This window comes from Fukomys damarensis, unplaced genomic scaffold (genome assembly GCF_012274545.1).
Source record: "Fukomys damarensis isolate Sample0158 unplaced genomic scaffold, DMR_v1.0_HiC HiC_scaffold_2, whole genome shotgun sequence".
Classification (NCBI taxonomy): domain Eukaryota; kingdom Metazoa; phylum Chordata; class Mammalia; order Rodentia; family Bathyergidae; genus Fukomys; species Fukomys damarensis.
This window is the reverse complement of record NW_022900914.1, coordinates 9,015,110-9,040,433: the sequence shown is the minus strand read 5'-3', so window position 1 is coordinate 9,040,433 and position 25,324 is coordinate 9,015,110. Positions and strand designations below refer to the sequence as shown.

The following is a 25,324-nucleotide window of genomic DNA, read 5'->3' as shown; positions in this document are numbered from 1 at the left end:
TACACTGTTATAGTAGGCATATAGGCACGTGTCATCCCAGCTTTCTATGTTTTTTTTTTTTTTTTTTTTGTACTGGGGATCAAACTCAGGACTTTGTGCTTGCCAGGCAGGCGCAGTGTCACTGAGCTAAATCCCCGGCCCCTCTATATGTGTCTTTTAAGGTGTACACTATTCCCTCAAAAATATTTACTACTAACCATTTTATAGTGACTCTCACTCATAATTGTTCTCTCACAATAAACAACCAGAAAACAGCTTTTGCAAGTATTAGAAAATAGGCAACACAGAATGTTCTCCAGAAGAGAAAGGGAACAAGCGAGGTGAGTCCGGGAGGTACATTCCTGGCCCCAGTGTAGAGAAGAACCCCGGAGTTGAGAAAACAGTTCATAGCTTAGAGAGCTAAGGAGGCCAAAGTTAGTTGGAAAGTGTGCTAGAAATGGTGCTACCCAAAGAATACTTAGAAATCTGCTTCAAAGTGCCCTGGAGTCCTGATCCATACTAAATGGAGATGCTTAGAGACAAACTCCACAATGCCAGCAACTAGTGAGGGGCTGTGATTGAGCATTTCCCAGAAGTCACACAGGAGGCCAGAGGTGTTGCCAAACCTCTGCTGCATGCAGAGCAGATCTCAAAAGGACAATTTAGTAAAAGGGGTAAATTTACCCTCCAGTAGAGCCGAGCCTAAACCTACCCTAACAAATAATCTCCAAAACAGTCTTTAAAAGGGTCAAGGTGGGCCACAATTTGCTTAACTGCCTAAAAAAACAAAATTCAACGATCTGTGGAAAAACAGCAAAATTAAGAACTCAGTGGCGCAACATGTGCAGTGCTCAGCATCCAGTCAGAAGTCGCTATAGACAAAGAAGCAGAAAAATGTGATCCATAACCAAGAGGGGGGAAAAGCGAACCAATGGAAATTATAGGCGTAATGGAGTTAGCAGAAAGAGACTTTAAAAGAGCCATGATTAATGATTCAAAGAAAAGCATGAACATGAGGAAAATGGAAGCCATATAAAAGAACCAAATGGAGACTTAGGAAATGAAGAGCACAAATATCTGAAATTAAAAATTCACTGGATGGGCCTGACTGCAGAGTGACTAAACGTTATAGAAGAAGGAGTGAGTGAATTTAAAGATACAATGACAGAGACTAAATGACCTAAGTGGATTGAAGCTCAAAGGAAAACATGCACAGGGCCTATGACCGGTGGGACAAGTGGTGTGCACTGTATAACTGGAATCTCTAAAAAGAGACCTTGAACAAATAATGATTGAAATTTTTTGCACATTTTATGAAAACCATAATTGAAAGGTGAACTTAAATCCCAGAATTTCGTTGGGCTCCAAGAAAGAAACACAATGCGAACCACACCAAAGCCCATTCTAATCAAGTTCAGTGCAAACCTATACACAAATTCTTATCTCATTACCTAGAGGGGAACAAAGGTGTGATTGCAGACCTGTTGTCAGAAACAGTGCAAGCTAGAGGGAAATGAGATATTTAAAATGCTTGACAGTCAACATAGAATTCTACATCTTTAATATGAAGCAGAAATAAAGACTTCCAGGAAAACAATAGGGAGAACTCATCAGAAAACTCATACAGCCGTACTCCCCCTGGGAGATGGGTCATCTCTTTCTCTAGCGTATTCACACTGTGTGTATCACCTGCCCCACCCGTCACTTGGCAGACATCTCTCAGTTAACAGACTGGCATGGTATGCAGTGCTTGTTTTCAAATAATTTTACTTAGTAATGACCTCAAAATGCAAGAGTAGTTATTCTGACAGTTTTTATAACATATTGTTATAATCATTTTACTATTGTTGCCTAATTTATAAGTTAAACCTTGCTAGGAGGAGGGTGTGCATGCCTGCGTGTGTGTGTGTGTGTGTGTGTGCACGGGGAAAGTATAGTCGTGTATATATAGGGAGGGTTTGGCACTGTCCATGGTTGCCGCCCTGTAATAGGGGTCTTGGAACATATTCCCTGTGAATAAGGAAGCACTTGTGGATTAATGTGCTCTCTGTGAGCCAGAAATTTAAGTGCCTGTTGTCAGCGTGAGTAAATCAGGGTGGGGATGTCTCCCGTAAGGTGGTCTGGGAAGGCCACCCTGAGGAGGTAACATTGAGCAGAGATGTGACGTGAGCCTTGTAAGACCATGACATGGGAGAAGACCATAGCATGCTCATCTTAATTGTCTCTCCCATTGCCTAGTGCGCTTTTCTCCCACATAAGTAAATTTTAAATAAATAGAAGTCAAGGATGTGACACAAAAGAAGGTTGCCTGTAAATTTAAGAATAGTTGCATCTAAAACAAAATGACTTTTTAGCTAGGGAAAAATAAAGGTTAGAAATCAAAATTGGTTTAAGAACTAATTAAAGCATAATTCGTATTTCATTTCCTTAAATCATGTATGTTCAACAAATTTCGGTTAGGGGCCATGGAATGATTTTTTTTTTATTTTATTCTTTTTAAGTACTGAAGATTGAACATAGGGCCTTTTCCCCAGGCCAAGCTCAAACATGCAGCCCTCCTCCTGGATCAGCCTCCCTGAATTCTGGGATTACAGGCATGCATCCTATGCTCTGACAATTTAAAATGAATTTTTGAGATTTTAAGATCTTTTTTACAGAGATACAAATAGATGTTACTAACTTGATTTTCAAAATTTCTATTAAGTAATTATAGATATTTATGGGATACAAAGCAATTCCTCAACTTGTATTCATTTTGTCATGTTCATCTCAGGGTATCATATCTGTCACCTCAAATACTTATCACTTCATTCATAAACCTCTCCTAGGTATGCAATATAATGTTTCATAGTTACCTACTGTCCTGTAGAATACTGGAAGTTGTCCCTCTATCTGATTGTAACTTTGTACCCAGTTACCAGTATCTGCCCTTCCCCTTCCCCCTCTTCCCTCCAGCCTCTGGAAACCAGCATTTACTCTACTTCTATGAGTTCAATTTTTTGAGATTCCACAGATAAACGAGATTAGATGGCATCGATCTCTCTCTGAGCCTAGCTTATTTCACTTAACGTAATGCCCTCTAAGTTCATCCCTATTGTTGCAAGTGACAACTTGATTTTGAAATTACTCTCAGCCTTTTAAAGGTGACATACGCAAATGCTGAGAAGAACAGATATGGTTGAAAAGTACAAGGAGTAGGAATAATAAATTAGTGTAATGAACTTTAATTGGGTATAAACTAATGTACAACCTCCTGTTACAGATGCTGATGGTATGTTAGACGCTTGTAACCAGAAGAAGAAAAAGTGGATGCAAAAGCCAAAAAGCAATATATTCCTTGGCTTTTGGCTGAAGTCAGTATTAATGTCAATGTTAAATTGAAAGACTTCTCATCCCCTTGTCACCAGGTCATTCCTTTCTTTGGTTGGAATAATTTCCAAGAGTCTGTAACAACCACCTCATTGTCAAGAAGTTAAAAGCAATTGATAAGTTGTTCTGGTAACACCTGTCAGTGAATTAACTCAGAGCACAAAACCCAGCCATTTCAGGCGTTGACAAGTATTATTAAACTGTTTTTGCAAGAAAAGAAGCTGGTTCAAAGAGGGAAAAGCTGTCAAGGTAACATAATTAGTAAATGGCTCAGGCCTCCTGCCTCAAACCACAGGCTATAGCCATGTGGCTTTTCATGGCAAGGAAGACTACAGGGTCATCTTTGAACAAGTATCACTGTTCCTTTCTGTCCAGCTCAAAAATACAGTATTTTTTTAAAGCTATGAATTTGTCTTCCATTCAGATATATGTGTTAAGCACCATTTTGCTTGTCTGAGGTTTACCTTCATTCAGAGATTTATTCTAGTTTAACTTTTTTGAATTGAAGGTTGAACCCAGGGCCTTCACACTAAGCTACATTTTTCTTTGGAGACAGGCTCTCACTTCACTACCCAGGCAGGACTTGAACTTATAACCGTCCTGCTTCAACCAAGTGCTGGCATTATTGATGTGCACCACTTCACCCAGCCTATTTTAACTTTTTAAATGGTAGCGACAGTGTTTTGTTTTGTTTTTTTGAATATTCCTTTTCTATTTTTCTCTCCCTTTGCCCATTTAACCTGTCTGTCTTCAGTACCCTGCTAAATCTCATGTTTGAATTAGGGCAAATAATAGAATGCTTATATCCAGTGGGCAGTGCTTTGGGCAGGTCCTTTCCTAAACTTGAATGTACTCTGGTTTCAATAAGAAAAAATGCTAGGAAAGCCTAATTCAAAGTAAATTGGGATTTAGAATTCAAAAGTGCTTCTGCCTGTTTGTAATTAGCTGCTCTCTTCTCCATTCTCTGCTTTAAATTTACTTTTTTAAAAAAGTAAACATGCAGTAAACTTAGTGTTTTGATTTTTGCTTTGTTTTGTTTGCTTTTGAGATGGGGGTCTTGCTGTGTAGTTCAGGTTGGCCTTGAACTCACCAGGAAGCCCAGATTGGCCTCAACTCATGGCAATCCTTCTGCCTGAGCCTCCCAAGTACTGGGATTATAGACATGGGCCACGATGCCCAGCTCCTTTAATCTGTTTAAACAGAAGCAGGATGTAAGACAAAGACTTAAGTGCACACACTCTATTCAGCCCTGTACCGGAGGAAGCAAGAGCTATTGGCAGAGAAATTAAAGAAGGGAAAAAGACCCCATATTTAAAGTCTCTTGATATTCTTGGGTTGGCCATTCCTCCATGCAACTGGTCGTTCAGTCCTTCAGGACAGCCTGAAGAGCCACAGCATGGAAACAGAGAAGTCCTGTAGTAGGGAGAACACAGCACGGGGCAAGGATCCATTAAGTTGTTGCACCTGCAAGAAACCAGTTGGTGCCCATGAAAAACAGGTACATAGGAAATAAGGTAGCAAGGGTGAATTAATCTAAAGTAGTAACGGCAGTGTACACTAATATATTCTTGCTATATACATTTATGTGCATAAGTATATAAAGTAAAACATGAAATTTTGGGCCCCACCTTTTCGGTGGATATTTGCCATCCGCATTCACTTTCTGTGCATTTACATACTATATGAGAACATACACAGCCATTCGATGTGTAACAACATCCTGTCAGCCAAGGACCGACAGCACGTACCAACAGTGGTCCCATAGGATCATATTGCCATCTTAGTTTGTATAGGTGGTGCTCGCTTCGGCAGCACATATACTAGAGTTAGTTTGTATAAGTGAAGTTCCAAAAACAACAAAATCACTCAATGATGCATTTCGTGGAACATTTTCCTGTCATTAAGCAATGCATGAGTGCACATATATCTTTTTCCTTTTTAAAAAGACACGAATCAGATCTTAACAAGCTCTGTGTTCTGTAACATGTTCTTTTTGCTCTTCTGTTACTTGCATCAGTCTTGGATTTTATCCTATTGTCAGTAATTTGATTTTGCCTGTAGAATATTCATTGAGAAACACTGAATCAACATGAAGGAATAATGATATGATCTGTAGTTAAAATTCTTGCCAGGGAAAGAGGAATGTTGCTACAACTGGGAACAAAGTAGGCAAAATTTGGTAAAATCTGGAATTGTTATCACCAGGAAATTATACAGTCAACCCCGCTAGTTTCCTCCTCCTGCCCCTAATCAATGGCTGGACATCCTCCGTTCAGAAGCAAAAATGGGTGTTATACAGGGAGACAGAGAAAAGAGACAAAGGGAGACTTCAAATGACTCATTCCACCAGCAAGTATCTGTTAACCTCATGCTAAGTGGCAGGCACTTTGGGTAAAATGGAGGACATAGGAGATTTGGTCCCTGTCCTCACATAAGGAAAATCTACAGTTGGAAGAAGAAAGAGGCAGGAGCAGAGAAATGATGCAGAAGAAAGAGGAAATAAAATAGTAAAATACCAAAGGAATGATGAATTTCAGTGAATGCTGAATTAATGGAGTGCTTGTGTTAATATCATTTACGTATTTAGAAATGAGTTTAAATCCTAGCCATCTGCTCCCACATCCAGCACACATACACTGTACCCCTGATTCCACCCTCCCTTACAAATATTCATCCCGGTAATAATCTGGTCATATAATTTCTCATGATTTCCCACAGCTGAGAAAAAAGACAATTGATTTGAACCAGTGAATTTGACCCAGATTGAAGTATAAATACAGTGAGACATAAATTTCCTTAGTGACAGTCTCACTAATTAAGTCTAACTAATTAAGTTATTCGACCTGTTTTTAGCCACATTGGATATTTTTTTTCCTTTTAAGGTTGTTGCGAGTGTTGTTTGTCACAGCATCAATAAGCCAAGAATTCACATACTCAATCACACAGATTACTCATCATTGCCTGTTCATAACAGAGTCCTAAAATGTTTAAGATTTCTGATGCAAATCAAAATCTCATCATCACTTGTCATTGCTAAATTAAATGACAGGATAATAACATTACATTAAAACCATTTTCCTCTTGATTGAGTACCTTTTTCAGAAGTGAACCTTCTAGATGTATATTTTCTTCATCAGTACTATAAATGCATTTAGAATCCAAGATAAAAATAGAATTGAAAAGAGGAGGAGTGGGATGTTTTCAAATTATTGATGAACCTCCTTTGAATCTCAACCATATTTGACGGTGTGCTGCTTGGGAACAGAGTAGTTTTAGCCCAATTTATTAACACTTTTAGAACCACAGAAAGGAGGTTCATGGGTTGAGTTTAATCTTTCACCCCCTGCAAATAAGCTGTTAGTGACCTGTGGGAATTGGCATTGTTCTGTTACTCTAGGAATATATATTATGATGTTGATTTCCGCTATACCATAACCTATAAATTTATAATCTGCTAAAGCAGCATAAATTCTCGGACTGCTTGCCACTGCAAACTTACCTCTTGGCCTTTCCCATCGAAAGCTAATCAACCTTTTTGGCCACACGTGACTGCTCTCCGCCTGCTCCTTCTGCCTTTGGCCCACTGTGGCCAAGCAGAGAGTTCTCAGGCCGCTTTACCCCATCTTCATTTGCCCCCATTCCCTGAACAACTCTCCCACTTTAGAGTCAGCCATTTCTTTCCATCTTTCAAAGATTTTTGTTCCCACTCATCTTTTGTCTTCACAGTTATGAAAATCTTACCTTGGAACAAACCTTTTATTCTTTTTGCCTCATTTAATACTACCATCATCAGGCAATAGCATTATGATAAAAGTACTTAAGCTTTTGGAGAAGTCAGTGAAAGTTTAGACTGAAGCAAGATTGGCTGTGAGTTGATAATTGTCGAGTCTTGGTGATAGGTGAATAGGGGTAAGGAAGTCAGTGTGCTGCTTGCTTTACTTTTATATGTTTGAAGCTTTCATAGTAAAAATTAAAGATCCATTGTTTTAAATATGTTCTCTTTGAGTTAGTACGTGAAATGCGGTGTAGACTTGGGCCAAAACCTGATCTTCCCCTTGCATTACCCCACCTCAAATCAGATAAGATCCTTTACTACCTGGAGTTGCAGCTTCTCTTTCCTAACATCATATACATGAGCTGTAGGATCCTGGCATATCACCTGCTTCCTGTTAAAGTGTCCAGATGAACCTGTACAAAAACACACTGACCTCATACCAAGTACCACATCCCACTGTGAATGAAACTACGCTAAGCATTGCAAACAGGAGTATGAAACTGAGGTCCCCATAAATGTCCGTGATTCAGTACAGACACCAAGAATTATCATCTAAAGTAGAATTATAGCCCTGGGCTATAGGAGAGAGAATTTTATCAAGGAGGTACATTCTCCATAGTGAAACAAGCTCCTGAATGTTACCTAAGTAAAGGAAAGGCAATCTTCACTACTTGTTGGACTGAAAAACTGTTAAGACTATATAAAGCTCACTCCATCAGATAACCTTTCCCTTCTAGAGAACTTAAATCACTTGCAGTTACCAATGTGCTTTTTCTTTTTTCTGTTTTTAAATTATAATAGTCTTACTTCTCGCTTGCCAAAAACTGGAGAAACCATCCATGGACATAAATTTTTTATTGGCTTTGGAGGGAAAGGTGCCAACCAGTGTGTCCAGGCTGCCAGGCTTGGAGCAAAGACATCCATGGTATGCAAGGTAAGTACTCTGATTTTAGGACAAGTTCATTGTTTTTCTCAGCCATTATAAAATGAACAGTTCCAATTACCATCATTCCAAAATAAAACCTTACTCTTTAAGCAGTTTCTTCCTATATCCTCCTCCCCTCAAGCCCTTGCCCCCTCGCAACCACCAGTCTGCATTTCTGTGCATATAGAATTAACTATTTACATTACAGTAAATAGAATACATATCACATGATCTATTGTATCTGGCTCCTTTAACTTAATGTATTGTTTTTGAGGTTCATCCACACTGCAGCATGTGTCAGTTATTGAATCCTTTTTATATACTTACCACAAATGGTTTATCCATCCTTGAATAGACTGATGGGTGCTTGGGCTGTTCCCGCTTTTGGCTGGTGCGAAACACGGCTGCTATAAACATGCATGTACCTACCTATACCTGTTCGAGTACTTGTTTTCATTTCTTTTGAATGATCATGTTTTAAAAGATCCGAATAAGAGAATAATCTTCCTTGTCCTTTACATTGGTTTCTGCCTAGTTGAATCCTCTGGGAAGTAGCAGTCCTCAAATAGTTTAATGCTGCACTCCCTGGGTGTGAACGCATTCAGAACTGGAGAGTGCAAAGTGAGGGGAATTAGCCCGCTTAGGAGGTTTCCGTGTCTGACTTCTAAACAGCAGAATGAGTCATTCCTGTTCAGGAAGATTCGCTGCAGCAACACAGCTTTCGGAAAGTTACTCTTCTGAGTGGTGCTATACTCATCACCAGGTCATTTTCTTCTAATGCCATATCTTAGATCAGAAGGGAACCGGGACCATTATGAACTGCACATAACCCATGTTTTGGCATATTTCTTTTGTCAAGTGTGTAGAAAAATGTGTAACATTCACTGATCCTAGTTCTGTCCATCCCGCCGAAATATGAAATTGTCCGTTTTCATTTTGCATCTTTCATGCCTTTTGAAGGTACTGGTACTACTACTGTAGTAAGAAAGGAATATTATGTGTTGTTTTATGTAGGGAAAGCTAGACTAGGTCTGCACCATAGAGGATAAGAAAAACATGAGGAACTTAATTGAGCCCTGTCCTTGAACCATATAGAGTCTACCAAAATTTCTCTGAAATGTCATTCCCCATTATATACAGCACTTTTCTCTCCACAGGCGTCTGTAAGTGATGTATAAACTACACAATAATTATCACTTCATCTGTTCATGAACCGTAACTTTATTTCTAGTTTATGACTATTTCTGGATATTTGATCAAAAATACCATATGAAACACAAGATTTAAAGAAATCAATTGGCAAAGTTGAGTTCTGGATTTAAAATATTAATATAATAAACTGGCGATTATATTCTAGGAATTATGGGGCTATTGAGAGAGCTACTGAAAAATTTTAAGCCTGACCCATCCCGTACTTGATTAGATGTGAGGGTCTGGAGAGTGATCAGATGATGCTGAGAAAGAACTTAGAAACTGGATGATATAATTTCCTGGCTGGGGAAATCTGGGCAAAGAACTAGTATTTAAGGGCCCAACCTGACTGTCTGGGGAGAGGGGGGTTCCCTGAAGGTGGAGAAAAAAAGAGATTAGCAATCCCTTTCCTTTTGGAAGTTATAGGAGCTATTCATGGAGCCATTAAAGTCAGGATTAAATGTCCCCTGGGATCCCGTCCAACTGTAAGATTTGGTAATTGGTTTTATTTTAGGTCTGTTGAATTTGCGGCAAAGGGAGAAACGCAGTGGAAGTATTTGAATTATGGAACTGAACTTGAAAAATGGATCATGAAACCGTATGAGTAGACGTGAGAGGAAAGGCAGGGATCTGTATTCCGGGATGGGCTCCACTTGGGAGGTGACCGAAGAAAGCTGCTGCCCTGTTCTCCTCTGTGTGTGATGATTTATGTTATCACCTGAACAATTCTGAAAATTCTGCCTCTCTGCTGTGTCCCTCATTTTGTCGTTTAATGTTTGCCCCCACCTCAGAAGTTAGTCTGGGTATCTGCACAGTAAAGGATAAAAAATATTACCAGGTAAAACCTATCCAGGGCAACCTTGCTTAGGCACCCTACCATCTTCAGGCAGGAACTTATTTAAAGCTTAAGCAATTTGCATAATATTTTTAAACCTTTTAAAAAGAAAAAAAATATTTTTATGATATCTATCCATTAATCATGGTACCTTCCATGTGAAGTACATTTTTATTAAGCAAATCAGCCAAACTTGCTCTATAGCAGTTTTTAAAGATGACAGCTTCCAAGTAGAAATCAGAATCATGAAATTAATCAAGATACAAATGAACAGGTGATATCACGTAAAGGTACAGGATCTCAATGATAAATGTAACTGTATTGTTTGCTTTAAATGTACCAATAAAGTTAATGGAGAAAAAAATGAACAGGTGGAACAAAAAGAAAAGTGGTAGAAAATCCCCTATGGTTTTCCTAACAACATTCAGTTACCTCCTACTACTGCCCTGGAAGAAACGAGAAATGGAGTTCTGATGAGATAAGATTGTTTGATGGCCTGGGCAAAAACATTTACATTGAATTAGGGAGAGTTCTTTGTCAAGATATTGTTACCAAAATATATTAAGCAAGGGTTACATCAATATTTATATAATAACACATGTCTGCTAAAACTTGAAATACAAAGGTTAAGAATTGTGTGGTCAAGAGCCAGGCATGGTGGCGCATGCCTGTAATCCCAGCACTCACGAGGCTGAGGCAGGAGGATCGTTGTGAATTCAAGACCAGCCTGGGCTACATACTGAGTTCCAGGTCAGTCTCAACTACATAGTGAGACCCTGACTCAAAAAAACAAGAAACAAAAAACAAACAAAAAAAAATTGTGTGGTCAGCATTTATTTACCCAAGTCATGGGCTATCACAGTGATAATTAGAGAGGTCTTTACAATTTAAAAATCCAGGAATGTAGTTTAGAAAATGAAAGTCTTCTTCACAGGGAAAAGAGCCTAATAGGACATCTCTAATAAGACCTCACCTACTTTATACAAATGTTTTCTCCTACATTCCACTGAGGCTAAACATTAGGAGGAAGTTATTTCTGAACATCAAACATTGGCAGCTCCAGAGAACCATGTTGAGTAAACAGCTCAAGATGCATGGGCACATGGTGAGCCCAGGGCCTTGCTTTCTGTGCAGATGAACAGAAACCATGAGCAGGCATGGGCCAAGTGACCCAGGTCAGGAATCAGCAAACTGGGATGACCTTCAAAAATCACCTGGTCTTGCTTCCTGCAAATATGAGATTATCTAAACTCTCTAACACAGGTAGTTAGCTGTCTTCCTCCAGAAAGTTCAGCCAGGAGATTTAGTGACAGAGGCAGTCTGTGAGGACAATGCTACTCAAAGTCCAGTCCTCAGGCCACTGCCAGGCTTCAGAATGTCACCAATTCAGACAGGACAGAATCTGAAAGTGAGCAGAGAATCATTTATAGCAATCTGATGCAGTAATTTTATAGCTATTGCATATAACAGTAACCATCAGCCCCTGTACTTTGTATGATTCTTTTTGTTTGTAATTATGATTGTATTTTACAAAATGATTGATTCATAATGCATTGTAAACTAGGGAAAAAAAGGTCCTTCACCACAGAGAACTTAAAATGCTGTGTGTGAGAGCACCCATCACCTTGGCCAAAAAGATGCCTTTAGTGCTAGACTGTTGTGGGAGTGTCGGCTGATTTTGCATTGAGATTTTCATTTTCAGGGATACAAAATGTGTCAGGAGATATATGATGAAGTGAAACCTATTCTTTCCTAAACTCCACTGAAGACAACTGGCGAATGCCACTTGGTTAGATGTACAAACACACGGCCAAAAAGTACATATCTTATGTCACCTTACATAGGAAGAAATGACAGAAATGAAAGAAAGCAATTGGAGCCAAGGATTTAGCTCAGTGGTGCCATCACCTGCCTCATAAGCGCAAGGTCCTGAGTTCAATCCCTGGTACCAAAAGAAAGAAAGAAAGCATTTGGATTTCCACAAACCCACTGTCAGATAGCTAGGCCTAGTAATGGAGATTGTAGTAATAAACTGCATATATTACAGGTCATTATTAAGGGAAACACTCCTTTATCTTTGATTTAAACAAGAAATCTTAAATAGCTGGCATGTTATATACTCTCTTGTATCTTTTATGATAAGGCCACTAATGACAAGTTTAAAAGTCAATATGATGAATTTACTCAAAATAGAAGCTGCACAGTCCGGGGATTTAGTGGTTCTGCCACCTGCTCGCAAGCACAAGGTCCCAAGTTCGATCCCCAGTACCAAAAAAAAAATAAAAGAAAATAACAGCAGCTGCTAAGTTTTGCTGTCCGCTTAGCTGCTCACTATAACCCTCAGGCACTGACAGTCACTGGAGGTCCAGAGCACAAGGACTGAGTGGCATTTGCTTGGTTTTAGCATTAATCTTATTTTCATATATTCCTTTGAAAATCTGTGGCCGGTTTTAATATATGCAATAACTTTTTCATCAGAATACTCAGTTTTGCCCAACCTTCGATAAGACATCTTGGTCGCTGTGTTTTATTTCCTGCAAATGTATATTGAGAGATGAAATTACTAAGTGGTTTCTGCCATTGAAAGATTCCAAGCCCCCTAAACAAGCAATAATTCTTCCATCACTTTGAAAAACAGAAACGCGTTACATTACAGTGCTAACAGCACTGTCACGCTGGTTTTGGACCAGGGAAGCGCATTGAGGCCCTAACTGCCAAAATAGCCTCACGTGGCTATTTCAGGGCGAAGGAAGCCCTAAGCCCCCTTCCCCTTCTTCCTTGCAGACCCCACTCTTTGTCTGCTCTGTGCCTGGCTGCATTGTCTAGTACAGCGGCCACCCACCCCATGTGGATATGAAAATTTACAAGATGAAATTAAAATTTGAATTTCTCGATCACACCGGTCTCATTTCAAGTACATGTACTGAGCAGCACAGAGGTAGAGCATGTCATGATTGCAGGAATCATCAGATGCTGCTGCTCTACAATATTCAGGGCAGAGCTGACTGAGCCTGGGATCCCCTGAAGTGCATCTTGGGTTTGGTGGGTTGCTTGGCTAATGGGCTTGGCCATGGTTGCTCTTGATCTAGCTTTTTTCACCTGGAGCAGCCTACCTCAGATTATGTGCACTTCAGGAATCTTTCTGCCCAGAGGTATTTCACTGCTGCAGCCAAAAGACTGTGAGAGTGCTTTCAGGAGGGCCATTAGGAACAAAACCTTGTTAAAACCATTCTGCAACCACTACCAGGACTGTATATTCTGGGTGCTTGTGGTCATGTCCCTTCCAGGAATAATAGGGGTCCAGAGAAAAAAGAACAGAAAGGCAACTAAGATGATCAAATCCTAATGAACACCTTTAATATGCAGCGCTTGGGGAGGGACCCATATATTTCAAGGCAGAATCTCCTGTAGGACTTAAGAAGCCTAAACTGACAAATATGGAATGGCAAATAATATTAGAATGGCATGGAATTATGGAATTCATTAGGAATGCGGTGGGAATTCTGGAAAGGACATTAGTGACAGCTAAAACCGGGAAGGTAGATGTTAAGTTGGTGCTTAAAAGAGGTAAGGTTTGAGTAGGTGGAAGAAGGGGAAAGGACTTGAAGTTCTCAGAAGTGAAGGCAAGTGAAGGCAAGACGTGAACATATGGTGTTCACCTTGAGTTCTAACACAGTCAAGTGAGAATATCCAGTTAATCGTGGCTTTCTACTGACCATTCTGAACAACAGAGAAATCAATTTTTTTTTCTTCTGCTACTGAGGATCAAACCCAGGAGCACTCTATCACTAAGCTATATCCGAGCATTTTTCATTTATTTTGAGATAGAGTCTTGCTCAGTTTCCCAAGCTGGCCCAGATTTGGAATCCTCCTGCTTCAGCCTCTTAAGTAGCCAGGTACTGGCATGCAAGGCCCTACCCAACTGAAATCTGATTCTTTTTGCCAAATATGACTTTCAGAAAGATAGAAGCAGGAGAAAGCAAACCTGAGCCTACATCAAACTGAGATTGGGGTCAGTAAACAGGAGCCAAGGAAACCTCTTTTGCGGTGCCTTATCTTTACCCTCACGTTAGAGGCCTAGTAGGCCCCTTGCCCCAGCAGATTCTGCAAGCCATGCCTCTCTGTCTCTCATTTAATTGCATAAACAACATGGCAGCAGCCAGGACCATGCTTTTCATGTTTTCCACACACAAGGCTTTACAGACACCCCCTGACTTTGAGTCTACAACCCAGTGGTCCTCCACCAAGGCCACACATTGTAATCACCTGAGGCACCCTGCTGCATCCCACTTGCAGAAAGTCTGATCCAGTTGGCCTGGTGTGTAACCAGAGCATCAGGATTGTTAGAAGCTCCCCGGGACATGTTAATGTACAGCCAAGGTTAAGAACCATTTATTTCCTGCCTACCAGAGAGAACTCATACCAGTTCCCATACCTCAGCCTGGCTATGATGAAACAATTTGAGACAAAATGCAAAGAATTTTAATTAGTTTGATAATGGCAAAACTGAAACTAGACTCCAAATTTCCTGACTTCCATATGCACCATTTGCCTCATGGCCAAGATGTTTGCATTTAAAGTTTTCTTATTCATTTGGTGGCCAGAGTGTGACCGGGAAAAGAGAAACCTCCAAAGATTCCTTTGCAGTAGTCTTTATTAGTCCATTAATACTTTACAATAGGTTTTTATCAGGACTTCCATTTATATTATCCACAATATCTTTCAAGGTAGTCTCACTTGGCTCGCAAAGGCAGGAAACAAAGCCCTTGTTTCAGCTCTACTCTTCTAATTTCTGATTATCAGATTCCAGAAACTAGGAAAGAAGCTTGAATTTGAGCCAAAAGCAAGCAAAACAGCTTGGAAGGTGTATACTTCTCTCAACTTTTTTTTAAAGTCCAGAAGCATAAATGAAGGAATATATACAAGGTGAAGAATTAGGGAAGGTAGCATTCTTTTAGTAAAGTAATGCATTTGTCAACTGTACATCTCCATATTGCAGAATGGAAAGGAGGGCCATTTTAAGTAGGACCAAGATCTCCATTGCTTTTCATCCACAATTTAATATGTGAGTTGGATCCACTTAACTTTTAGAGATTATTCCCTGGGCTCAAGGCACAGATACACCCCTATTTGATAGTAATATTCTCATGAAAGTAACAGGATAATGATTACATTAAACAGTACTAGTTACACCAAAGCATTAATAGAAGCATTAATATTTTTATTAAAATAATAGCAGTAATGAATCTGAGAAGCACTTTAATGCACCCAGATTCTTGCTTTCAGGATCAGATGTTCTTCTGTTTGAAAATAGAGAGCAATAGGAAGGAATTGGGACCAACTGGGCAGGAAAATAGTTTGTAAGATTGAATCCAGGGCCGGGGAAGTAGCTCAGTGGTAGAGCACTTGTCTAGTATTCATGAAACCCCAGGTTCGGGGGCCTGCATCACCAAATACAAAACAAATCAAGATTGACTCCAAGCTACAGTACCCTCTGCCCCTTTCCCTTAAAAAAGGCTACAGTCACAGCCCCACTGCCATGAAGAGGAGGGCGATAGTAGCACCAAAGCTTTACTTAATCCTTCACTGTTTTAAATGTGTTTTCATAGCCATTATTTTATTTTATTTTCTCCTCACAGCAGACTTATTATTGGGCCGGGGATTTAGCTCAGTGGCTCTGCTGCCTGCCTCGCAAGCACAAGGACCCGAGTTCGATCCCTAGTACAAAAAAAAAAAAAAAAAAAAAAACAGCACACTTGTTATGACTTTCCAAACAAAGGAGACTGAGATCTAGAGAGAATTAAAGTGGCTTGCCCACAATCACACAGCTAGGGAGAAAAGGCCCCTACCTTCTACAACACAAATGAAAATACTGTCTTCCTATTCTTTTTATTCTTTCTTTTACTATAATCTCAATTCAAGATTAATGGAGCAAGGGCTAGGGATTTAGCTCAGTGGTTCTGCCACCTGCTTCACAAGTGCAAGAACCCGAGTTCAATCCCTGGTACCCACCCCAGAAAAATGTGTGGGGGGAGGAGGAATTTAGCAAAATTAATGGAGCTAGAGTTGACTTCTCTTTCTCCTTAGCTAGCAGTGTCATTACTTCTCCATTGTTTTTAGTTGCCAGATTTTCATTTTTAACAAGCTAACATCAAAGACAAAGTATTTTGTTCTTCCTCGCACATTGAGTTTACAAGGCCGGCCAAACAGATTTGTCAAGGTGATCCTTATTAGAATAAATCTAAAAACATAGCCATCATCAAGAGATGGACCAAGGCAAGCAATTCCCTGAGCAAGAAAAAGAAAGCAGCTATAGTAGTCTATAGAATACCACTGCAGCAAGGCGTTGGAATGCAATTACCCTGAGCATGGGATCCCTTCCTAATTTTGCCTCTGACACATGTCATATTCTACCTAGATTATGGTTGTCTCTGTATGTCTTGTGATCCCTTGATATTATCAGTTTCTTGAGGACAAGGCTGCATGTTTTTTTGGTTTCCTCTCCCTGCATCTACCTTCCTAATCTCTCCACTCCATAATGCCTGTATTATCACCTCCATTTATAAGTGCTGTCATTGATGTCACCTTTAGCAGACTTTGTCTGCATAAACTGTTAATAAAAGGAAGAAGCATTTCATTGCTCTAATTTGTACTGAGCCCCACCCATCTAGAAATCACCTTTTCTTTTTTTTTTAATAAAAAAAATTGTATTTACTTAGAAGCATTCAGAATGTCAACAAAACAGCTGCAACTTTTTTTTTTTGCAATTACAGAGTGGTATTCAGTTAACAGAACAACATTTCATATAAGCTACATCAGAGACAACTGAAGATGAAAAACTACCGTCCCCATATATAACTAATTTGTGCTGTGCACCAACAAGAACCTGGTTTAAATTTCCATGCCAATTTACAATCCCCATACTGTACTAGGCAAGGTTAGTGGCTATTGAAATACCACCAGGACAGGGCTATCTAAAGACACATTCGGTAGTGTGTTAACTATACAAAAAAAGACACTGTACAGTTTAAAAACAAATCTTACACAGCCTTACATTTCAATTTTTTTCTTTAAAAGGAGTGAGTTGTGTACAGGGGGGTTAAATGCTTTATAGACAAGAAAAAAAACTGCGCTAGAACCAACTTATTCATCATCATCATCTTCTTCTTCTTCATCCTCTTCATCTTCCTCCTCCTCCTCATCCTCTTCATCTTCCTCATCCTCCTCCTCTTCCTTCTTTTTCTTGCTCTTTTCAGCCTTGACAACTCCCTTTTTTGCTTCATCAGGTTTTCCTTTGGCTCGGTAGGCGGCGATGTCCTTTTCATACTTTTCCTTCAGCTTGGCAGCCTTCTTCTCTTAAGGCTGCTTGTCATCTGCTGCAGTATTATTCCACATTTCTCCCAGTTTCTTTGCAACATCACCAATGGAGAGGCCAGGATGTTCTCCTTTGATTTTTGGGCGATACTCAGAACAGAACAAGAAGAAGGCCGAAGGAGGCCTGTTGGGTGCATTGGGATCCTTGAACTTCTTTTTTGTTTCTCCTTTAGGAGGGATATAGGTTTTCATTTCTCGTTCATAACGGGCCTTGTCCGCCTTTGCCATGTCTTCAAATTTTCCTTTCTCTTTAGCAGACATGGTCTTCCACCTCTCTGAGCACTTCTTAGAAAACTCTGAGAAGTTAACGGAAGCATCTGGGTGCTTCTTGTGCTCCTCTCGACAAGTTTGCACAAAGAATGCATATGATGACATTTTGCCTCTCGGCTTCTTAGGATCTCCTCTGCCCATGTTCACTTGTTTTCTCGGCGCTGTCTCTATGGAGCTCAATGTACTGCAATGGCTGTGAGAGCGGGAGCCAGACCGAAATCACCTTTTCTTAATCCCACTAACATTCTTATAATGATATCTTCCCAGGTGTATAACCCTATGATTGCCCATAGAAGAGAACTATTATATGAAAGAAGATGGGAGAGCGAACAATTTGTTTCTGATATGAATCTTTGACCTGTGACATTGGACAGTTTTGCACTTAGCTAACAGATAAATAGTTGGCCTCTTATAAGGGATACTTTTGGCAGATGAGCTACTTCAACAGGGAACTTACCCACAATAGTGCTTGCTGCTAGACACTCTACACTGTAAATATAATTCTGATAGTAAGAAAATGTTATACATTGTTTGAGATTATTGCCTAACCAGCATTTCCAGGAAAGGAATAAAGGAAAAATGTTCTTTGATGAAGAAGGTATCAGCTATGGAAATTAAATCAAGAGTCAGCAAACTTTGGCCCATAGGACAAATCCTGCTTACTGCCTAGTTTTGTAAATAAAGTTTTTTGGAACAACATCACACCCACTTGTTTCAGATCGTCTTTGGCTGTTTTATCACTCTGTAACAAGAGAGCTGAATAAGAGACCACAAGGCCAGCAAAGTTATTCACCTGATCTGCACAATCCAAAAACTTACAAGGTAATTTTATCCTCATTCACTGGGGATATTGGCCTAAATTAATCCCTAGGTTACTTTCTGTTGATGTCTCAAAAAAATAAACAATTTTTTATGAATGAACAGGCTATACCAGGTGTGAATGAGACCTGAACACAGATATAAACCATTGAAGTGGTGCTTAACTACGGGACAGAAAACTAGTAGATCAGAATGGCAAGCTAAAGGCATCCTGGAGCCAGGCAGGTAACAGAAGTTGTAGTAGTTGTAATCAGAACCTCTGAACTTGCAAGATCTCTTGGAAATCTGTTTTTATGTAGTCTCCTAATATTTAAATTTTGATATCTGATTAAGAATTTTTTTAAAAGGGAGCTAGGGTTGTAGCTCAGAGGTAGAGTACCTGCTTAGCATGCACAGTCCCTGGGTTTGATCCATAGCGCCATTGTTTTTAAGGTTAATAAAGACAGTGGGCTGGGGATTTAGCTCAGTGGTTCCACTGCCTGCTTCACAAACACAGGGTCCTGAGTTCAATCCCTGGTACCAAAAGTAAATAAATAAAAATAAAGGCAGCAAAGCATCTATGCACAATCCTTCAGTCGAATGCTTGTAGAAGCTTTCTTCATAGTTGCCAAAACTTGAAAGCTATCAAGATGTCCTTCAGCGAGCAGGGATAAATAAACTGTGGTCCATCCAGACAATGGAATATTATTCAGCACTAAGAGGAAGTGAGCTGTCAAGACAGAGAAAGATACCAGGAAACCTTACATGCATATTACAAAGTGAAAGAAGCCGGTTTGGAAACGCTACATGCTGTGTGAGTCCAACAATAAGAGATTGTGGAAAAGATAAAGCTCAAGACAGTGAAGAGATCAGTGGTTGTTAGGGATTAAGGGGAAAGAAGGGATGATAGGCACAGAATGGAATTTTTAAGACAATGAAACTACCTTTTATGATAATAATATAATGGTGAATACATGGCATTACATATATAAAACATACAGAACATGTAACACCAATGAACTCCAGTGTTGGGATGTACCATAGCTCAGAGATAGAGCATTTGCCTAGCTTATGCAAGGGCCCAGGTACAATCTCCAGGACCAAAGGGAAAAAAATGGACTCTAATGTAGACCCTGTAGTTTGAGTGTTTATAATGTGACGGTGTTGGTTCATGGATTATAACAAATTAACCACTCTGGTGCAGGATGTTGATAATGGGGGTTAGGGGCAAATGGAAAGAAAGGAAATATACAGGAACTCTGCATTTGCCACTTGCTTTTACTGAAAACCTAAAACTACTTTTAAAAATAAAGTCTATTTTTTCAAATACTAGGGCAAACAACACACAGTCAGACTCTAACCCACCAGTTTACAAGTCCTGATGTTGTTTCAACTGTAGAGGTCGGGCTAATGCCCGGCCAGAGTGGCATCGGACAAGCATTAGCATTAGAGAGGATGATCACAGCACCAGGCCAGAACAGGGCTGAAGGAAGTGTAAGTGACCGTGCCAGCAGTTGATGCCACAGGCCTTGCAGTAATGGCCTTTTGGGGCTGAGCCATAAACCCAGAGGCATGGCCTGTTTGAGATGGCTGGCCTGACAGAGAAGGGTTCCTGATGTAAAAGAGCAAGGGAAGTAAAAAGACGATTAGGATTCAGTCATTCTGGCAGAAAGAGGGGAGATCCAATGACCAACGTGGGCCAGCAAGTAGGAACTTGGGTTGTGTCCAGACAAAAGCACTCCAACTTGAATTATGGATGAGAGGCAGAGCAAGCTAACTGGCTCTTGAAGCTAATTATCAGTTTTGGGGTAAATTCAATAGATGCGAAATTCAAGTTAGCATGGGGGTGGGGAGAAATGTGTTGGCTCATGTAACTGAAAAACCCAATAACAGTGCTGTCTTGAGGCAGTTTAGGTGTCCATTGGGCTGTTAGGAGTCTGTATCTCTATGTCTGTCACCATTCCTTTGTCGTTTACCTTCTCTCTTTTCATTCAGGCCATTTCTAGATAACACTCCTCAGTAAACCCTAGCTTACATTATCTTATAGCAAGAAAGCTTATTGGGCAAACAAGTTATCTTCCCCAGTAGTCTCAGTAAGACTTAGGTCATGCACCCATTCATGAACTTATCACTGTGACGGGGTGGCTTTTTAATCAGGTCTGTGCAAAGGAAAATCCAAAATGCCATTCCCAGAATGGATGGTAGAATGTAAAAACAATAGAATCCCACTATAGCAAGTTATCTAAGTTAACAAAGGCTTTAAAAATTCCCTGCTGTTTGTCCTTCATATCAAAGTCAGAGAAGAAGATAAAAAGATTCTAGGGCTGGGGGAGGGGTCAAAGATAAAGAGAGAAGTTGCCTAACATGTTCAAGGCCCAGGGTTAAATCCTGGTGCCACAGGAAGGAAGAAGCTTCTAGAACGTGGAGCAGGTCATTATAAAATGTCTTCATTTATGGTATGAACACTGGGAAACTTCATAAATACTGAAGATTGATGATGATGAACAACTCCATCTCAGTGTAATTGTCAAATGAACATATCAAAATGAGAATAAAGCTATAGAACTGGTAACCAACGTTAAATGCTTCACATTTTAGATAGGATATAAGTGAAATATTAGTGCAGTATGTAACAATTCTTTGGGCTGAAATCAAGTCTAGCATCTTACATTAAGAAGATTAATTAATTAATGTTTATAAAGTACTGTGCAGATATGCCCTTTTAAAATGCTAAGTATTCTAAAAACTACATTGTAGCATTTTACTAAATGTAAAAGATCTAATGTTCATCATTTCTTTGGTACAGGTTGGCAAGGATTCTTTTGGCAATGATTATGTAGAAAACTTAAAACAGAATGATATTTCTACAGGTAAAATTTATCTTTCTAAAAGTTAGTGTTTATAACTTTCTTCTGTAATCTTGTTATAAAAAAACAGGGCACAGAATAGAATTACTAGATCCTCCACTGGTGGCCAGAAAGTTTTTATGAACAGCTTTGTTTGATCTTGCTTAAGTGTCCCCTGGTGAATTCTTTTATATAAATCCCTCCAGATGGGAATAAAAGGATAGGAGGTTACAGACCTTCATCTCACGGAGAAAACAGGTGCTGCGTTTCACAAAAGGTATTTTAAGAAAAGTCATTGAATGTTATAGCTGAAAACAATCCTAGAAATCATTGAGACTAAAACCATTGTCACAGAAGAGAAAACTGAGGGCCCAGCAGGGTTGTGTGATTTTTCCAAGAGTACACAGCCAGTCAGAGTCGGAGCCAGGACTAGAAGGAAGGTCTCCTGACTCCAGAGCCCTTTGCTTCTGCCAAGGGCTGTCCCATCAGCATCCTGTTTTCATACAGGTCATGATTCTCAACAAAGTTCAGAGCTTATAAAAATAAAGAAAATCAAACAAGTTCATTTTATGTGTTCAACCTTTTTTTTTTTTAATCTCAGATGTGTCAAAGAAAATAAATGTACTGGTCTGGAAAAGGCATATGTATTCAACTCTGAGTAATTTTGGAGAATTGGAACTGGGGTGATTTGATAGGTTGTTACTGTTACAGAGAAAAGGTGCCACTAAATATAAAGATGCTTATTTTCCTCATCGTATAGGTGATGGGTATAAATTAGCACTAATTACTTATTTTTTAACTCATTCCAGATGGTTAAAGGTTAAAAACTTTTTCCAAGGATTGGTGTTGCATTGAAATTGTTAAAAAAAATTATCTATGCCAGGCTGTATGTACATGACTGTAATTTTCTTTTTTCTTGTAGAATTTACATACCAGACTAAAGATGCTGCTACTGGAGCTGCTTCTATAATTGTCAATAATGAAGGTATGTATTCACACTGAAGCATCATTTCCTGAAAGATCATTTCCACAGCTGCATTGGGATTTTTGACCCTAATCTTACAGATCTCTCACTCTATCCACCACTCCAAGGCCTACCCAGGGCTTTTCCAGTCCAGATATGTTTCCCTTTATTTATACTTTCCATGATGATCATTTAAATATAAAAGTATCCATCCAGAATATAAACAGTGGGCCAGAGATTTAGCTCAATGGTTCTTCCGCCTGCCTCGCAAGCACAAAGACCAGAGTTCGATCCCCAGTACCAAAAAACAAAATGTAAACAGTGATTAAAAAACAATAGAGTATGTTCAAATTTTTTTAAAAACTTATTACATCAAAAGACACATTGCCAAGAATGATGAGATGAGTATGTGTGAAGGAGTGAGGGTGTTTTGAAAGATGATGAGTGGCGTTGTGTCTTTTACTTCAGTACTTTGGTGGAGCAGGTACCAGGTCTCGCTGTGTAGCTAAGGCTGGTCTTGAACTCACTATGTAGTACAGTCCGGCCTTGGACTCCTCGCAGTCCTCCTGCCTCAGCCTCCAGAATGCTGGGTTTGAAGGCGTGCGCCACCACACCTGGCTGAAATATATTTTTTAACTTAAACGTTCACTGTATTTTTATCAACCTTTGTTGATTAAACATTTATGGCAATTTCTGTCAACTAAAAGCACTAATGTGTCCTCATTCTTTTTTTTCCACTGGATCTGACACTGTGTGGCTTCTAGCTCTTCCCCAGTGTCAAAATGACTATGAAAGGTGAATGTTTTGAATATATTCAGGGCTTTAAGATGGCCATGACCGCTGGGGATTTAGCTCAATGGTGCCGCTGCCACCTGCCTCGCAAGCACAAGGCTCCGAGTTCGATCCTCGGTACCAAAAAATAAAAACAAAAACAAAAAGATGGCCATGGACAGCGCAGCTAAAGATGTTCATAAAAGATTCCTAAAAGAGGACTTCCAGAACTTCCTCAGAAAGTGGCACGAACAATGGAATAAGTGTGTTCAAAGCGAGGGGAGGACTCGGAGGAGGATGGGCCGTGATGTATCTTAGTGTAATAAATGTTTTTAATTTAAGTAATCTCCATAGTCTTTGATCATACCTCACAAATGAAGCATTACAGTTATATCCAAATAATATTTATACCCTGTAATGACCCTTTACCCTTCATGCAAACTCAGAATTGACATTTGTCTCCAAAATCAGTCCAGTATTCATCTGTCATTTCCATGACACTGTGTAAGTAAACGTAAATAGATGCAAAAGAAAATTTGATGAATCATATTTATAGAATATTTAATGAGCAAATGGCAGCAACTAATTACATATTTCTAGCTTATCGTTAGTGTTCAATTTGTTTGCTCTTTCAACAGCAATCAGGTCTCGAAAGTCTGTATTTACAACTAAGTCTGCCACAAAGCTGTACCATAGTTGAAACATTTATCTTTAAAAATGATAACTACTTTTAAGTTAGAGTTTCATAATTTCTCCCAACTGTTTTAAATGTAAGAACACCTACCTAAGATTTTTAAAACTCAGATCACTCTGCAGAAAGACCAAGGATTTCATGCAACATCTATGACAAACCTAATGCATTGTAAGCAGGCAGTTTATACTGGGTTCAATTAGGATTTGTCACAGTATATCTTTTGTTTATATGGTTTTCCTCCCTTTTTCATGGAAGAGTATGTTTTGGGTTTCAGGACTGTAAACAGTACTGAGAAATCTGTATATAATACAAATATATATTTATATACCACTATTGCTATATAATCTAATATGTTAATATTTTTATAATTAATATGATGCTATATTGATTTTATTCTTTGTTTCTAATGATTTTTCCTATACATGTATGCCTATAATAAAGCTTAATTTATAAATTAAGAACAGTAAGAGAATAAGAACGATAACAGTGTGGAATGATTATAGCAGTATACTGTAGCTAAAGTTATATGAACGTGGTTTCTGTGTCTACATCTCAGAATCTTTTTTTTGTCTGTGTGTGTGGTAGCAGGGATCAAACTCGATCTCCAGACCTTGTGTTTCTGAGGCAGGCGGTGGCACCACTGAGTTAAATCCCCAGCCCTTTATCTCAGAATCTCATTGTGCTGTATTCACCCTTTTTGTGGTGATGTAAGATAACACAATGTCTGTATGATAAGAGAAGGGAGGTGGGTGGGGTAGCATCAGGCTGCTATGCAAGGTTCACTTGCACACAAGCAATGCAGTGTCTCAGTGGTCAGTCTGATCATTGGGTGGCTGTTACGTGACTGCCTCATCAGCATGTGTGTACGCAGGTGATGGGTGCACGGGGCAAGGGATAATTCACGTCCCAGACGGCATGGAGTGAGATGGCATGTGACTTCACCATGCTACTCAGAATAGCAAGCAATTTCAAATCTATGAATTGCTTATTTCTGGAATTTTCCATTTAATTTTTTCAGACCACAGTTTGACCACAGGTAATTGAAACTTTGGGAAATAAAACCATGGATACAGAGCATTACGATAACACAGTTTTGCAAGATCATTTTACAGAATAAACATGGTATTTTAACTCAACTTTAATGATCCTAAAGTTAGAATAATAAATTGCCTAATAAAAGTTTTCATTCTGGCAACAGAAAGTCTGTTCATTACTTTATGCTACACTATAAATTAAACTATTGCTACCAACAGCAGCTGAATTCATGCCTTCAACCTCTTATTCTAGGGATATAGCATTGTTTTGTTTCTTTCTTACCTATGAAACAAAACCTGCATTTTCCATGCAAAGACATAATTTAACATTATATGTTATGTACCCATTATAGTTGGCTTTGCCTAACTTTAGTATAACAGTATCCTCAAGAGTATAGATTGTAGGGGCCAGGGATTTAGCTCCGTGGTTTTGCCACCTGCCTTGCAAGTGCAACATCCCGAGTTCTATCCCTGGCGACAAAAAAAAAAAAAAAAAAAA

At 39.3% G+C, this 25,324-nt stretch overlaps 3 protein-coding genes across 3 annotated transcripts in view; 1 reads left to right on the top strand and 2 right to left on the bottom strand.

The window, feature by feature from the left end:
• Babam2 (BRISC and BRCA1 A complex member 2) overlaps window positions 1-25,324 on the bottom strand; it is a 471,740-nt gene that overhangs the window by 384,354 nt on the left and 62,062 nt on the right. The gene's annotated exons all lie outside the window — the stretch shown is intronic.
• The window catches only part of Rbks (ribokinase), a 94,248-nt gene that overhangs the window by 15,777 nt on the left and 53,147 nt on the right, over window positions 1-25,324 (top strand). The window contains exons 2-4 of the mRNA XM_010604711.3: window positions 7,925-8,057; window positions 21,323-21,386; window positions 22,285-22,347. Of these exons, the coding sequence (XP_010603013.1) occupies window positions 7,925-8,057; window positions 21,323-21,386; window positions 22,285-22,347 (260 nt within the window). The remainder of the gene's footprint in view (window positions 1-7,924; window positions 8,058-21,322; window positions 21,387-22,284; window positions 22,348-25,324) is intronic.
• Window positions 16,986-17,946, bottom strand: LOC104848652 (high mobility group protein B1-like). The gene is given in 1 exon segment (XM_033763406.1): window positions 16,986-17,946. A coding segment is annotated over 1 exon segment (642 nt). The 5' UTR covers window positions 17,860-17,946; the 3' UTR covers window positions 16,986-17,217.